Source organism: Rosa rugosa, chromosome 1 (assembly GCF_958449725.1).
Source record: "Rosa rugosa chromosome 1, drRosRugo1.1, whole genome shotgun sequence".
NCBI classification, from domain to species: Eukaryota; Viridiplantae; Streptophyta; class Magnoliopsida; order Rosales; family Rosaceae; genus Rosa; species Rosa rugosa.
The window spans coordinates 32,357,117-32,373,930 of record NC_084820.1 but is presented as its reverse complement, the minus strand read 5'-3'; the positions used below and the strand labels follow the sequence as shown (position 1 = coordinate 32,373,930).

Sequence of the window (16,814 nt, the reverse complement as noted above, 5' to 3'; positions counted from 1 at the left end):
GCGCCTCGATGTCGGCGTAAGCGCCTCGATGTTGGAGTTTTATTTCGACAAGGCAGCCAAGGGTGGGTGCCTCGACGAGGGCGCCACGTCATCGGCGTAAGCGCCTCGATGTCAGTGTCTATTTCGCCAAGGGTGCCTCGACGAGGATGCCACGTCATGGGCATAAGCGCCTCGATGTTGGCGCCTCGAGGTTGGAGTTTTATTTCGACAAGGCAGACAAGGGTGGGTGCCTCGACGAGGGCGCCACGTCATCGGCGTAAGCGCCTCGATGTCAGTGTCTATTTCGCCAAGGGTGCCTCGACGAGGATGCCACGTCATGGGCATAAGCGCCTCGATGTTGGCGCCTCGAGGTTGGAGTTTTATTTCGACAAGGCAGACAAGGGTGCCTCGACGAGGGTGCCACGTCATCGGAAATCGGCAAGGGTACCTCGACGAGGGTGGCTCGACGAGGGTGCCACGTCGTCGGCAATCAGCAAAGGTACCTCGACGAGGGTGCCACGTCGTCGGCAATCGGCAAGGGTACCTCGACGAGGGTGGCTCAACGAGGGTGCCACGTCGTCCGCAATCAGCAAGGTACCTCGACGAGGGTGCCACGTCGTCGGCAATCGGCAAGGGTACCTCGACGAGGGTGGCTCGACGAGGGTGCCACGTCGTCGGCAATCAGCAAAGGTACCTCGACGAGGGTGCCACGTCGTCGGTAATCGGCAAGGGTACCTCGACGAGGGTACCACGTCGTCGGCAATCAGCAAGGTACCTCGACGAGGGTGCCACGTCGTCGGCAATCGGCAAGGGTGGCTCGACGAGGGTGCCACGTCGTCGGCAATCAGCAAAGGTACCTCGACGAGGGTGCCACGTCGTCGGCAATCAGCAAGGGTACCTCGACGAGGGTGCCACGTCGTCGGCAATCGGCAAGGGTACCTCGACGAGGGTGGCTCGACGAGGGTGCCACGTCGTCGGCAATCAGCAAGGTACCTCGACGAGGGTACCACGTCGTCGGCAATCGGCAAGGGTACCTCGACGAGGGTGGCTCGACGAGGGTGCCACGTCGTCGGCAATCAGCAAAGGTACCTCGACGAGGGTGCCACGTCGTCGGCAATCAGCAAGGGTACCTCGACGAGGGTGCCACGTCGTCGGCAATCGGCAAGGGTACCTCGACGAGGGTGCCACGTCGTCGGCAATCAGCAAAGGTACCTCGACGAGGGTGCCACGTCGTCGGTGTAAGCTCCTCAGCATCACTCTAGGTGATGATGCCCAGGTGACGACGACGGCGGCCGCAAAGGCCGTCATGACTTGGACACGTATTCCATTCTCCCATTCTCCTATATGCCCCCTTGTTTTTCTTGGCCGTGCTTGTAAACGCTCAGAAAGAAAAACAAAACAAGAGTAAAATATTCGAGGCAAGGAGCCGTCCAAAACAATAGAGGAATGGAAACCAAACCGTGATGGCGAGTCTATCCGCCACGCATTGCGTTTTAACAACATCTGGGGATAGGATTGCCCCCATTTCTGTTCGGTTATACACCCGATATCCTGCATGATTAAAATTTGTCACGCCATCCCACCCCCGCATGCAGCGAGGGTGTGGTCCATCATCCCACCCCCGCCCTCGGCGAGGGGTGAGGCACGCCATCCCACCCCCGCCTGCAGCGAGGGTGTGGTCCATCATCCCACCCCCGCCCTCGGCGAGGGGTGAGGCACGCCATCCCACCCCCGCCTGCAGCGAGGGTGTGGTCCATCATCCCACCCCCGCCCTCGGCGAGGGGTGAGGCACGCCATCCCACCCCCGCCGGTAGCGAGGGTGTGGTCCATCATCCCACCCCCGCCCTCGGCGAGGGGTGAGGCACGCCATCCCACCCCCGCCTATAGCGAGGGTGTGGTCCATCATCTCACCCCCGCCCTCGGCGAGGGGTGAGGCACGCGCGGTCACGCAAGTGGAAACAAACGACATCGCATTACTCCGGCCAATGGCCATAAATACAATCAGGAACGAAAAATCGTTAACAGCATTTGGAATACAACAAGAGGAAGGAAGGAAACTACGTTACCCGTGTCGCCACCTCCGTCCGTGGCCCACCTTAACTGTAATATTTTTTCAAATAGATAGCATTCCACGGGCGGGGTAGCGCACGTCTAGTGCCTACATTCCGGAGTCGATATGCTCCCTTGCTGTAGACTTCCGTTATCTCGTAAGGCCCTTCCCAAACAGGTTTAAATTTTCCCGCGCCGTGATCTTTGATATCCTCGACCACTCTTTTCAGAACAAGCTCTCCCACCCGGAACACACGTGGCCGAACACCTTTGTTGAAATATCGTGCCACTTGATTCTGATAATTGGCAAGGTGAATGGCAGCGGCTTCCCGCCTTTCGTCAAGAAGATCCAGGTGCCGTGCTATTTGCTCCTCGTTATTTCCCCTTTCAACAGTAAGAGTCCTGACTGTAGGGAGAATGATTTCGGTAGGGATGACAGCCTCCATTCCATAAGTCAAGGCATACGGAGTCTCGTCGGTTGGCTTCCGGCGAGAGGTTCGATAAGCCCAGAGAACATGTTGCAACTCCTCGCTCCATTTGCCTCTTTGGCGCTCTAGTCGCCGCTTGACTCCGTCGAAAATGGTACGGTTCGTTATTTCGGCTTGGCCATTACCTTGTGGGTAACTCCTGGAAGAAAAACGCAACGTAATCCCATGTCGGTTACAGAAAGTTCTAAACTTCTGGTTATTAAATTGCGTTCCGTTGTCGCATATGATATATCGCGGGATGCCGAATCGACATATGATGTTCCGCCATGTGAATGTCGCCACTGTCTCCCCCGTAATCGTGGCATATGAATCTGCTTCGACCCATTTCGTGTGATAGTCCGTAGCAAGCAGCGCGTACTTGAGGCCGCCGGGTGCCGTTGGTAAGGGACCAACTATATCCATTCCCCATCTAGCGAAAGGCCATGGGCCAGCTAATGAGTGAAGCTCTTCGGCAGGTGAATGGCTTACCGGCGCGTGGCGTTGGCATTGCTGACATTTCTTGGCATATTGTTCGGCTTCCCGCGAGAGATATGGCCAATAGTATCCTTGAGAGAGTACCTTATGTGCGAGGGTCCTGCCGCCGAGGTGCGCCCCGCACGACCCTTCGTGAATTTCTTCGAGGACGAGTCTTGCCTGAGAAGGTCCCAAGCATCTAAGGTGGGGTCCGGAAAATGAGCGCCTAAAAAGTTCGTCTTCGACAACTAGGTATCGTGCAGCCTTCATCCTGAGCTTTCTGGCCTCAATTGGATCGTCTGGCTGTATGCCAAATTCAAGGTAATTGACAATTAGTCCTCTCCAGTCGTTCGGAATTGACTCGACCGCCATGACCTGTCGTCGCGGCTTGTTACCTTTAATGCTTGGTCCTTCGAGTACCTCGATCTTGACGATGTTGATGACCTCCGTGCAACCTGAAGCGGCTTTTGCTAACTCGTCTGCGCGGGAATTCTTCTCGCGAGGTACTTTGACCAGTGAAAGTTGTTCGAATCCGCGCATCAAATCTCGAACCATGTCCTGATATCTGGACATTCGTTCGTCCTTGGCGGCGTAGTCATCATTAGACAATCCAACAACTAGTTGCGAGTCGGAATATACCTGCAAGCGTTGGATTCGTAGTTTCTTCGCCAGAGTTAAACCTATCACCAAAGCTTCATATTCAGCCACGTTGTTTGATGCCGGAAAATCGAGATGAATCGCGCACTCGATTTGGACATCCTCGGAACTTTGAAGTAAAATGCCTGCCCCTGCTCCTGAGAAATTGGATGCGCCGTCGACGTGCATCTCCCAGGATGGGTCTTGCCATGAAACCTCGGGGATCGGTGCTGGGAAATGGCACTCGACCAAGAAATCTGCTAACGCCTGACCCTTGAGTGCCGACCTCGGCTTATATGTAATGTCAAATTCACTTAGCTCGATTGCCCATTTGGCCATTCTTCCGGATGTGTCTGGTTTTGACAGGATGGCGCGAATTGGCAAATTGGTGTATACCGTGATGCTATGCCCCTCGAAGTACTGTCGCAACTTCCTTTTTGCCGTAACCAGGGCGAGGATTACCTTTTCGGACGGAGAATACCTTGTTTCAGCATCTAGGAGGCTGCGGCTCGTATATGCGATGGGTTCCTGCCGATATCCCTCTTCCCTGAACAAGGCGGCGCTGGTTGCCACATCTGATATTGCCAAGTATATGCAGAGGGGCTCGCCGCTGCGAGGTACAGAGAGAAATTGTCTGCCGGATAAGTATTTTTTCAAATTAGCTAACGCTTCAGACTGCTCTGGGCCCCAAAAATTGGCATGCTTATTTTTTAATGCGCGGAAGAAGGGTTTACATCGGTCAGTTAGTCGAGATATAAAGCGACTCAACGCGGCGATGCGACCGGTTAACACTTGTATATCCTCTTTCGTCTCTGGGTCGCGCATTTGCACGATGGCTTCTACCTTCTCCGGATTTGGCTCGATCCCTCTTTTACTCACAAGATGTCCCAAAAACTGTCCAGATGATACCCCAAACGCGCATTTGGTCGGATTGAGCCTCATGCCGTACCGCCTTAATATCTCGAACGCTTCCCTTAGATGCTCTATATGATCTTTCCGATGTTTGCTTTTAACCACCATGTCATCAATGTAAACCTCCATGGTCTTGCCAAGTAAATCTTTGAACATTCGGTTGACGAGCCTCTGATAGGTCGCGCCGGCATTGGTGAGGCCAAACGGCATGACCGTGTAGCAATACAGGCCTCGTTCTGAAATGAACGCTGTTTTCTCTTGATCTTCTGGGGCCATAGGTATCTGGTTATAACCTGAGTACGCGTCCAAGAAAGATAAACGCTCGCACCCGGCAGTGGCGTTCACGAGTTGGTCAATTTTTGGGAGCGGATAACAATCTTTAGGGCATGCCTTGTTTAGGTTCGAATAATCCACGCATACACGCCATTTTCCGTTCTTCTTTCTTACGACAACCACGTTCGAGATCCAAGTTGGGCACCAAACTTCCCGTATAAAGCCTACCTCGAGGAGGCGGTCGATCTCGTCGCTGATAATCTTGTTCCTCTCAGGGGCAAAACGTCGTTGACGTTGCCTGTAAGGTTTGAAGCTTGGGTCTATTTTTAACTTGTGACATGCAATACCCGGGTCAATTCCTGGCATATCCTTATGTGACCATGCGAACACGTCTTGATTTTCGCGCAGGAATTGCAATAAGCGATCTCGTTCCTCTTCAGTTTGGAGGGTGCCTACCAGAACCTTCCTTTCGCCGGCAGCGTCGAGGGCTTCCTCCCGAAGCGGCTCAGTGGTAGCCGGTTCAGGTTCGGGTTCAAGCTCCTCATCTTCTGGTAGGTCCTCTGTTGATTGCTATGCCGATGGGCCCTCCTCACCTTTATTCGACGGCGGAGAGCGCTTGATTTCCATGGCATACAGTTTTTTGGAGAGCAGCTGATCGCCTCTAACCGATATCACCTGCTGGCCGTCGTTGGAAATAAATTTAAGTACCTGACACCTAGTCGAAGCCTCGGCTCCCATCCTATGGTGCCAATCCCGGCCTAGAATGACGTTGTAGGCCGATGGCTTCTTGACAATGACGAAATCGACCTCCACAGTTTTCCCTCCCGTCGTCACTGGTAGTGAAATCTCGCCCACCGGCCATGTTTCAGAGCCTTCAAAGGCCGTCAACGGGGCTCTGCTGGGATGGATAAGTGTTTTGTCTAATCCGAGCTGCTCAAACGCTTCCCAGAATATGACGTCGGCGCTGCTCCCGGCGTCAACCATTATCCGCCGCACGAGGGCGTCCGCGATTTGGGTAGACACGATCAAGGCGTCCCGGTGGGGAAACTGGATACCAACTGTATCTGCCGCGGAGAAGCTAATTACTGGTGTGGGGGACGCGCTTTGCCCCGCCGAGGGGCTGCCCGTGATCTGGCATACTCTTCGAATTTTCTCCGCCTGGCGGGTTTCCGACCTCAAGCGCACTTCCTCCTCCACAGCAGTATAAGGGGCTCCATGAATGGCCAATATTTCTCTGATGATTGGTTCCGTGCCCTGTTTCGAGGTTTTGCTTTCAACCCTGTCTGTTGCCCTACCACCATTGGCCTGGTCGTCGGATTGGTATTCACGTAACTTCCCTGTCTTTATCAACTCTGAGATGGCTGGCCGCAACGCCTCGCATTTAGGCAACCCGTGCCCGAACGCCTCATGGAGGGGGCAGTACTTGGCCCGTTCGAACGCGTCTCTTGACTCCGGTTGAGGTGGGGGTTTCGTGAAGAGCCCTTCGTGTTGGTGCTTTCTGAATATGGCCGTAGGGCTTAGGGTGAACCATTCCTTAGGTTGACGGGCTCGAGGTTTTGCCTCGTATTGGCGTCGGTTATCTGGCCTCCCGTCGGGGTAGTTGCCTCGATTTTGCCTTCTGTCTTCACCGGAGGTAACGACTCTGACGTGTCGAGCCTCGCGTGCTTCTTTGGCTCTTTCAATTCTGATCTCTCCCTCAACCCTTGTGATGATGTCATCCATGTCCTTTGGCGGATCACGCAGTAGACTTTCATACAATGGCGTCCCCAAGAGCAACCCCTCCCGGAAGGCGATCGCAGCGAATTGGGGATCACAATTCACATGGCGCATTTCAGCTTTAAACCTTTCAAAAAATTTCCCTACCTTTTCCCCCGGCTTTTGTTTGGTACTGAACAGAGTCGCCATATCCTTCTTTTGCTTGCGATTGCAGAAGTATTGTGAAATGAAAGCGCGGCTCAATGTGTCGAAATCCGGTATAGAATGCGGCTTGAGATCTTGGAACCATGTCGACGCCGGCCCCGTGAGACTGGAAGGGAAGATCTTGCACATTAATTTCTCGTCGGTTGTCTCGATGGACATCTGTTGTTTGTATCCTTTGATATGGTCCACCGGATCGGTCGTTCCGTCGTATTTGTGGAATACCGGCGTGGTAAATCGGCGGGGCTTTGCCGTATTTAGAATGTCGTCGGAAAACGGAGATTTACCGACGTCCCTTGCGATTTCCGCCGCTAACTCTCTTGGGCCGGTGCGCCTGCAGGCATCAATCATTTTTTCCATTTTCCCGCGCCATGATTCGTTACGCGCCCTCTTGGATTGGTCTAGTCCGGCTCCGCCGTTCTGTCCCCCATTCGACGTGCCTCCCACCCCTTCGACGAGGGGTCCGCCAGAGATTCCCCCGATAACGCCGCTGGCGCCTGCGTTTGCTGTTACGTTGTTGGCTTGATGGAGATCGCCGATGGCGTCGTCGTCCGACGAATCACTGTCGAGTTGTAGGAACCTTTCCAATCTTCGTCGACGACGGGCCTCGCGGTCCCGCTTTTCCTTCCGAAATTGCTCGAGTTCCTGCCTCAGCCTCTGCGTCTCGTCAGCTGGAGGCAAGTTCAGGTCGCCAATGGGGCTCGGGATGGACCCATTTAGCGGCTGGTGGGGAGGACTTTCGTCACTACCAGTCCTCAGTGACAAAAATGGAATCCCATCAGGAGCAGCTCCCGCCATCACTTTTAGGGAAAAGTGGTTCCCACAGACGGCGCCACTTGTTGGTGTCGAAAAATTCCGTAGAGGAGTTTGACTCACCAATGAATGCGGACTGGCGCGGGAGCTGACCGGGAACAATCGAGAAGCTTCCCTCGAGCGTTGACTCAAAGTTTGACTGTTGGCTCGAGGAGGGGGGGTACCTGCAGAAAACTCTCCGATGCCTAAGTCAGTATGTTTCTTAGTAGTGGAGTAGAGTGAATTGGAATTTGATGCTTTACCTCGACGTCGAGCCGCCTATTTATAGATGTATTTCGGCGTGGACTGCAAGTAAACTTGCACAGCAAGTTGTGGTAACTTGAGCGACACACCGCCATTAAGACCATATTTATTCTTGCAATAACCGTCACTTATTGGCGGCCATGATTATCATACTGAATGTCGCATTTATCGTCGCTGTTACGGCTACATTAACTGTTGTATTTACTGCTGCCATTACTTCTCTTTAATTGCCTTGATTGTAGGGTCAGATTTGTTGACCACCCCCACAGATCCAAAAAGCTTTGGCCATTGAAACAAGAAAGCTCCCATCTTTGAAATCCTTCAAATCTCTTCAAAGCTGCTATGCCATCCACCCTCCTCTCATATCTACCCATCAAACCCATCTCAGTATCTTCACTCCCAGACCGCCTCTCTGCGCGTGTTTCCATATCTGACCTCCTGGGTCTACCCGGAATACGACCACCGCACCCTAAACCCAACCGCCTAGCATTTTCCGCCTAGCGCCTAATCACCCGCCTAGGCCGCCTACTCGCCCTCCCAATATCAGGCCACCCAACATTAACGCCTAGCCATTAATCGAGGCGGTCACTCACCGCCCAGCGCATAAGCGTCGCCTAGGCGGGCTGGGCGGCCAAGTTTTAGAACAGAGAGTTTTAGATATAATTAAAAGAATATCTTCTCTCTAACTTCTCTCTCTCTCTCTCTCTCCCCCCTAGAGAAACCCTAAACGCTGGTTTTGTTTTTTTTTTATTGAGAAATCATATGACTTTCAAGTTCTAAAACTTTAATGCCTACTGGTTTTTTTTTTTTTTTTTAAAAGTAAAAAACATAAAGTAGGTAACCAATGAAACTAATAGCATAAGATTTTTTTTAAAAAAAAAACCAGTACGCATTAAAGTTTTAGAACTTGAAAGTCATAAGATTTCTCAATCAAAAAAAAAAAAAAAAAACCAGCGTATAGGGTTTCTCTAGGAGAGAGAGAGAGAGAGAGAGAGAGAGAGAGAGAGAGAGAGAAGTTAGAGAGAAGATATTCTTTTAATTATATCTAAAACTATATACCTTCTGATAAGGTATTGAAAAAAACTCATAGTGTAAAACAACTTACCTCATAGCCATGGCACTAAATATCACTCCACTAGAATAGGTAACCAATAATGACATAGGTATGAGGTATCTATAACTTTATAGCTTTTGATAAGGTATTGAAAAAAAAAACTGATGGCAGAAAACAACCTATCTCATAGCCATGAACATCGTTAAATGTCATAAATTTGGATTAGGAATGAAACTTGTTATGCCCTATATCCAAATTGACCCGTTTACTGGTCATTTGGAAAGTAAATGATAATTATTTTTACTCTTTACCTTTGTTTCATACTTTTGAGGGGTTTCAAGAGTTGACTTTTTGCCTCGTACACCTTTTGAGAAAACATCATTTTAGAAAGTTGTAGAGCAAGTTAAACCAAGTTCATGGACATGCGGTACGTTAAAATCAGAGTTGTAACGAAAAAGTTATAAAGGTTTAAAGTCAATGGCCATCTTGAAATTTTTGGGAGTTTCCTTTTAAGTATAATTGGAAGCTTCCCAAAAGGGAAACTACTATTTTTAGTGATTTCCATTTCTGGAAATCGAAGAGAGAGAAACTGGCGAAACTTTTAAGCCTTGCATGCGGCAATTCCGGCAACCTCTGGCCGTGAAACCAGTCCAATCTGAACTGTCTTGACTTTCTCTTCCTCTTAGTGGCGGTGACGTTCGACGATGGTGGCGGTGAAAGGTGTAGCGAACTCAAACGCCTGCTGATGCGTCTTTCATTTTCTGGCCAAATCTCCATTTTCCGATCGTTTTCGACCACACCACTGCCGGAGCTTTTAAGCCCCTTCCTGCACAGTCCTAATCGACCGACTCTCTTGCTCCAATTCACTTCGAGCCGATTGAATTGAAGATTTGAGCAATTTTGAAGATTTCGGGTTCGAGGTAAATTCTGCCCTATACATTTAAAATTGATCAATGCTGTAGTTGAAAAAGTTGTTGGGGATGATGAGTGGATCATATTGATGTAATTTGGTGACCCAATTCGGGGTTGGAACTGGTGGTGGGGGAGCGTCCGACCGTTCTGGGTGTCTGGCTTTGGTATGTTTGGTTTGGCTCGTCGTTACGAGCCTATGGATGTAGTTTGGTAGCCATACGGCGAACTGTAGGATTGGGGTAAAGCTATGGTATGTTAACATTTCTCATACATCAACTATTTTTACCACTTTAAGGACTCATGTTACCACTTTGAGGACTAATATTACCATTTTGAGGACTCATATGGTAAACTAAGAAAATTTACCACTTTAAGGACTCATGTTACCACTTTGAGGACTAATATTACTATTTTGAGGACTCTTGTGGTAACTAAGAAAATTTACCACTTTAAGGACTCATGTTACAACTTTGAGGACTAATATTACTATTTTGAGGACTCAAATTACCACTTTTAAGGCAATTGTATGCATGTCATACGTTAACATTTTGTAGAATTTTCCGTAGGATTGATCAGAAGTTCCAAAGTTTTTAATTTCCGGGTTGTAATTTGAGGATGTCAGAATAATTAAATTGGCGAAACCCTGGAAGTTTGGGTTGATTCCGATGTGATTTCGGATATTCGATGAATTATTTGTGCGAGGGGTTTTTGAGTTTCGTTTTAGGATCATATTTATTTTTGAATCGTCATTTATAAGTTATAATCGTGTATAGGCCAAGCGACGTATCGAGATACTGCTCGACAAAGAAACCCGTATGTGTGGTCGGCTAAATCGTACTGTGAGTGGACTTTGATTTTAAATGATGCATGCATTTATATTCTTTCAAATTAGCGATTTATTTAATTATCATATCATCCATTGAGCTTATGATTAGCGTTCGAAAACATATTTGAGTTTGGATTTTGATTTTGGTTTGTTATTTGGATTTTTATTTAGGTTGAGTTTTGACGAATTATTATATTTTTATTCGCCGATTTTGAAATTTCTGAAAGATTTTCAAAAATAGGTTTTCGATGGGTTTATATTTCTCGATTATTTATCGGCTTTCAATGTTGGCATTGGGAATGTTTTAGCGATGATTTTGGTTTTGGGTTGTGGTTTATGATTTACAATTTATAATTTAATCTAGCTTATTTGTTATTAATTTCAGAATATTTTGACATGTGGGTTACGTCGTTGAATTTACATAATTTATTCTTGAGTTTTTTCATGTATGGTTGGGAACCACACTCGTGCGTTTATTTGCGAGCTTTTGGGGGAGCTTTATGAGTTTTATGGATTTATGGATTTACTGGTTTTCGAATGTTTTTCTTATGTCATACTTGTGGCTATTATTTTATCATGCTAGCATGTTGTCTGCCTTTGTGGTGACGTGATTGGATCACGGAAGCCCGTCTGCCTTTGTGGTGCTAGGTTGCTGCTTTTGTGGCAGTAACCCTGAAGCTCAGTATCCTATTCGCCTTAGTGGCATAAGGGTATATACGAGAGTATGGGAGTACTTTAGCTTGGGGAGGCTATCACCCAAGCCTAGGAGGCTCATTCGTATGGCTATTGTCTTCCCCTTTTATTTTATTTTTACTAGCGGGGCTAATCCGATTTTACTTAACCAGCGGCATGATATTATTTTACGAGATTTCTGATTTAAAGGAAAATATTTTCTTAACGTTGCATGCATCGCAATTTTATAAGTTTAATTACGTGGGAAAGTATTAGAGTTTATCATTTAAATTATCTTATTTATTTATTTATTTATTTTTGTCCGCTCACACTAACCCGTTTTTCAATTACTTTCCCCTGGGCCCTTCTATTTCAAATGGCCAGTTTGCAGGCTAAATTAGTTAAGGTCGAGCGTACATTAAGTCGAGGCATAGTTGTCATTCCTTCCGCATTGTAGGATTTATTGATCCTTGACCGTTCTATTTTATTTTTCTTTTATATCTTGTGTATTAGATTTCTATGATAAGTTGTGGGCTAAATTTTTTTAAATTAAGATTTGTGTTGTGTTGTGGAGTTTGTCGTGATTCGGGAAGTAGGGCGACTCCAGGAGTTGACGATGGTGTTGGTTTTAGAAGTGTAATTGTTTTTCTACAGGTCTTAGGTAGTCCACTTTTAAGAGAAGTTCCACCAAATTTTTGGTAGAGTTTCTCCTAAGGTGAGCTCCGCAGGGCCACCTCGGATTTCTGGGTGATCTGCATGAAATCCGGGGCGGGTCGTGTCAACTTAGTATCAGAGCATTAGGTTGTCAGATTCTGTAGACTTGTTTCAATCCTGTTACCTTATATGCTTGATGTTACTCAGTACCTCTCGAGTGATGGCCCGACTGCAGCGGTTCCCCATCATTTACTCTTCGGAGCTGATGTACTCATCAAGTGTGTAAGGTATATGTCTAGTTGGTTTTTCTTCAAGTACTATGCCTCTTATACGCCCACCTCACACTACACCAAAAAATGAATCAGACGACAGTTTTTCACTATCGTCTGATAAGGCACGTTGCTGTTGTCTATCTCAATGTCGTCTGATGGGTGAATCAGACAATAGGAGGTAACTGTCGTCTGAGGAAATTTTGCACAACATCAACGACTTACATGACTATTGTCTGAACACCAAAAAGAACAACAGCGATGAGTATCTTAACTCTTGTGCAAATTTCAGACAACAGATGCTAGAAGAGAGAAACTTGTGAAGAACAATCAGAAAACATTGTCTTGTAAATAAACTGTTGTCTGAATGAAGCTTCTACATTAGATGACTAGCTATTTTCTATTGCCTGGATTTAAATAAGACAACAGAAAATTGAAGAAAGCATTGTCTGTTTGTATTTGATACTTCATGTTTCTTAAAAACCTATTGTTTGAGTTTGTATTGGACAATGTTTTGATGTAGAGTCTTGTTATGCTGAAATGGCTCCAACAACAGTTTTTATCCATTTAGTTGTGTTTAACTCCCTTGGACAATTGTTTTTACTTAATTGAAAGTGTTATGAAAGTGACTGATATTTTACTAAAAGTAACTTTGATACATAAAATAAACTCAAATAGATCCAACAAAGACAATTTCATAAAGCATTAATCTATTTCATTAGCTTAACAAGCTTTCAAGTTTCATAAGCTTTACATGATGATAAAGAAGAAAACAATTTGTTGGGTGTTCCAAGCTTGATCTCCCAATGATTGCATAGGGTTACTTTGGCACTATTCCAGTGTTCAACATTTCCTCCACTCTGTTGTATCTCCCAACATCGCACCTAAACAAAGGCATATCAACAGTCATTTCCTAAATCCAATTATTCTTTCTGCCAAGCAAAATTGAAAACACAAATGTCTACCAATTCCGATGCCTTGATATGAGATCTGCAGCAAGAAAGTGACCCTATACCAGCAAGTAGATCAATCATGCTGGACCTCACTACCAACCTTTGTATATATGGTCATATTAACTAAATGCATCTGGGTTCTAACGTTTTGGGGATTAATGCAAAATCAGATCAGGGTGAAGCATGCATATTAGAAAATAAAGTTTTAGTAACTAGCTAGACATTTCATCAGCCCACTTGGACATTAGATGTTTGTTATTTAAAGCCTTCATTCCATTGGCCTTCATTCCATTGGTATTTCTGAACCAAAAAGCCCTTACCTTGACACAGAGATACTCTTCATGATGCGATGTCTTCATAAAATAGGAAATCAGGATCTGCAATATGCACAAAATAAGGAATATTAATGCACAAATCAAATGAACATATACTGTGGATCTTATTAGCAATATTCTCTTCAGAATTTGTCATCTTCTATTTCTTTTTATTTCCAGGCATGAACAGATAATAAGCTCCAAATGAAAAAGATAACCTAAAATGCAAACAATGAAGCACACCACTTACCTATACATGCCTGATACAAGCATATGTCGATGAAGATTACATTAACAGGGATCCAGACCTTAATCAGTTTCCAATTGAGTTTTTCCACAGTAACAACTCTAGAGAAGCCCAAGAATACAACAATTACATTACTTACCAAATTCTGCAGAAATCATATGGAATCTGATTCCATTGTGGTTGGCTAACTTTGTGGATTTGCATAATGATCATCAAAAAAGAGATAACGCTAAACTATCAGCCTACCTAGAAAATACACACAACAGAAGGACGCGTAACAAAGATGGTACTTTAATCGTAAAACTCATAATAAGACAGATGTCACATGATTCAATGTGGTTGAAAAGGAACTAAGTGAGCGGTAAAGTAGGTGACATACTTGATAAAACATAAATGAAACTCCTGCATTGAAGTTGTAACTCGATAGAACAACTTTATTCAGCAATATCATGCTGCACGATGAAATGCAATATGCTGTCCCAGTCAACAAAGGAACAGATTTCTTTGCAAACCCATGTCCATGCTTTTCATTTCCGTCACTTGGACTAAAAGAGATGGTGTCACCATGCCCTGCTCAATTCCCTATGAACAACCTGCTTGAAGAGCCACAAAGCTTGCATATCATGCCCCTTTCACACTAGTACTATACTTAATCATGTATTTAATTTACAGTCGATCATTTCATCAATTCAAATACATAGTGGAGCTTACTAGTCCACCTATAGACAAAATGTTTAAGAACCACAAAGCTTGCCAATTGATATTCTCCTTTCACTATATAACTACAATCATAGTGGGCAATTTTATCAACTAAACTACATTTTATCAATTTTATTAACAAAAGTTGCATAAATTCCTCCCAACTAGCAATATAAAATCCCTTTTGGTTTGAAGCTCCCAGTATATGAAGGAAATGGCAACATAAAACAAAATATTTTGTACAAGTTTATAAAAAAAATGAAAAGAACAAATCCATAGTTCTATAGGCCAGTGAAGAAACTTACATTAATTATGATATGTTGCAGCTACACCAGTTTGAAACATGAGGGCACCAAGGAAGCCACATAGCCTTGTACACAAGATGACATTAGGGGAAAAAACAAAAGACTAATGTGAAGTATGAATGTTATTTGTCATAATGTCATCAATGCATATATCAAGCACGACAAATTAGCCTCAACTCAAGAACTGAACGCCTTGTGCCTTAAAGGACAGGCTTAGACCCTCTATCAACAAAGTACACAGATAAGATGTAGTAAAAAAGGAATAAATCATAGGAAAGGATAGTAACTACCAGCTTCACAGTCAGAAACTTTCCACAACACACCAAAGGTGCCTTGGAATCACTCCAAGTCAACCCATGCTTCACACACGAGAAGAAACCATCAAGAAATTTCACAATCAACTTATCTTTCAAAGCTAACAACTTGGCTCTTTTCATAGAGCCATTGATACGTGAATCATTCAAAGAACCAAATTAATGCATCTAAGAATTCTAAAAGACAAGAGTTATGACAGTTAATACATCAAACATCATGGCATGAAGAGATTCAAAAGACAATAACCTGAAACTGTATATGTGAATTGCATTTCTTACACCCTGAAGAACAAACCTCTTAATTATATAGTGTTTAGTAACTGGAAAAACTTCTTGAATAAAATATGAACTTGGCTCCCGCATCACTTTGAATAAAATATAAAATAAGGTGGTTTCGCTGTTGCCGACCTCTCGAGTTGGTTATCAGCGCATGTCAGTGACATTGATGATGTAGGGGTGCCCAAATCAAATTGGTGCCAAAATCGATTGAGGTATCCAAAATAGATTGGAAGCCCACAATATCTGGGACCAGAGCGTTTTGGTGTCCAAAGAAATTCGAGAAAACAGCTTGGCTCTGTTGCAATGGATTCAGATATGACTGAAAAGGAAGAAGAAGAAAGCATTCAAAATTAAACTTCATAAATTAGTACAAAAATTATGAAAAATTGAATATTACCGGCAAGTTTGGGAGGAAATCGGTCAAGTGAGGAACGTCTACGAGGACGAAGCTGTCGTCTTGCGGCTGATGGTTCGAGCTTTGAGATCGGATTGGCCGGTTTTGGCAGGAAAGAGAAGGAAGGAGGAAGGTTCAGGATTTGAGGCTCGGATGGTGGAGGTGCCGGAGCAAAAATGAAGCTTGGGATTTGGAGCAAGGGAAGGCGAAGGTAGGAGCAGAGAGGAAGACGATAAAGAAATGGTGGATTCCATTTGGAAGTTTTCATGGCGAAGAGCTGAGAGCTCTAGCGACAGGGTCGTCCGATGGTACGAAATCTGGGTTCAAAAGTCAACTGGCGCAACTCGAGTTCTCCGACGTGACACACAGAGAGAGAGAGAGAGAGGCGTGTGTGGCCCGAGAGAGGAACTGAGGAAGAAGGGGAAAAAGAGGAAAGGCTAGGGTTCCCTTTCCTTTATATACTACTCCAGGTGAAATGTAAAATTTGATCGAATGGAGGGAAGTGAAAATTGAAAATTTGGCCAAGTGTCAAAGCCAATTCTAGGGCGCCAGCATATTGAACCCTAAACTCAACAACATCAATTCAAGTATATTGTCTGAAAGAGAGTGGCACAATAGACAACTAAAAACTGTTGTGTGAATCAAAACAATCAGACAACATCTTTTTCAACCATTGTATTAATATAAATTGCACAACAGAGAAAAAATAACTGTTGTGTGATTAAAAACAATCAGACAACATCTTTTGTCAACCATTGTGTTAACCAACTTTGGACAACATCAATGTAATAACTGTTGTCTGAATTGATTGATTCAGACAACATCAAAAAAATAACCATTGTCTGAATTACAGTAGCAATGTAACAACTGTTGTCGGATTTGAAAATTTAGACGACAGAAATTTTTTTGCTGTCGTCTGATGATTTGGGACGACAGTACGTTAAAATTGTTGCTGTCGTCTAATATGTGTTGTCTGATTACGATATTGGTGTAGTGTCATAGAGATCTCTCTACGTATTGGGAAGTATACATGTCTTGCACCTTCCTTTGATGATGGTGGAGTGGGACTACTTCACAGGTTCGAGTTGTGCTACGAGTAGAGATTTAAGAGATGCTGTGGTCATCTCTTTCTCGAACCCAGCAAGTTACGAGGGCAAAG

The 16,814-nt window shown here is 45.3% G+C and overlaps 2 protein-coding genes and 1 long non-coding RNA gene across 6 annotated transcripts; all 3 read right to left on the bottom strand.

The window, feature by feature from the left end:
* Positions 1-2,075: 2,075 nt before the first annotated feature.
* LOC133726218 (uncharacterized) lies at positions 2,076-4,793 on the bottom strand. The gene has a single exon (XM_062153727.1). The coding sequence runs from the start codon at positions 4,791-4,793 to the stop codon at positions 2,076-2,078; it is 2,718 nt and encodes a 905-aa protein (XP_062009711.1).
* Positions 4,794-5,360: 567 nt separating this feature from the next.
* On the bottom strand, positions 5,361-7,505 carry LOC133726207 (uncharacterized). Its single transcript, XM_062153717.1, has one exon. It carries the CDS (start codon positions 7,503-7,505, stop codon positions 5,361-5,363), a length of 2,145 nt encoding a protein of 714 aa, XP_062009701.1.
* Positions 7,506-12,828: 5,323 nt separating this feature from the next.
* On the bottom strand, positions 12,829-16,068 carry LOC133735555 (uncharacterized). Of its 4 annotated transcripts, none has more exons than XR_009859125.1 (5): positions 15,659-16,068; positions 14,669-15,580; positions 13,668-14,257; positions 13,424-13,480; positions 12,829-13,034 (listed from the first exon to the last, which is right to left on the bottom strand). It is a non-coding gene; the product is annotated as an uncharacterized LOC133735555 (long non-coding RNA). The 4 variants fall into 4 exon arrangements; XR_009859133.1 differs by having other exon boundaries at positions 13,424-13,910; positions 14,044-14,257; XR_009859129.1 differs by having other exon boundaries at positions 14,044-14,257.
* Positions 16,069-16,814: the final 746 nt, after the last annotated feature.

What these genes read in the sequence shown, in the direction of transcription:
- LOC133726207 (XM_062153717.1), bottom strand. Translation starts at nt 7,505, where the DNA reads ATGGCGGGAGCTGCTCCTGATGGGATTCCATTTTTGTCACTGAGGACT.
- LOC133726218 (XM_062153727.1), bottom strand. Translation starts at nt 4,793, where the DNA reads ATGGCCCCAGAAGATCAAGAGAAAACAGCGTTCATTTCAGAACGAGGC.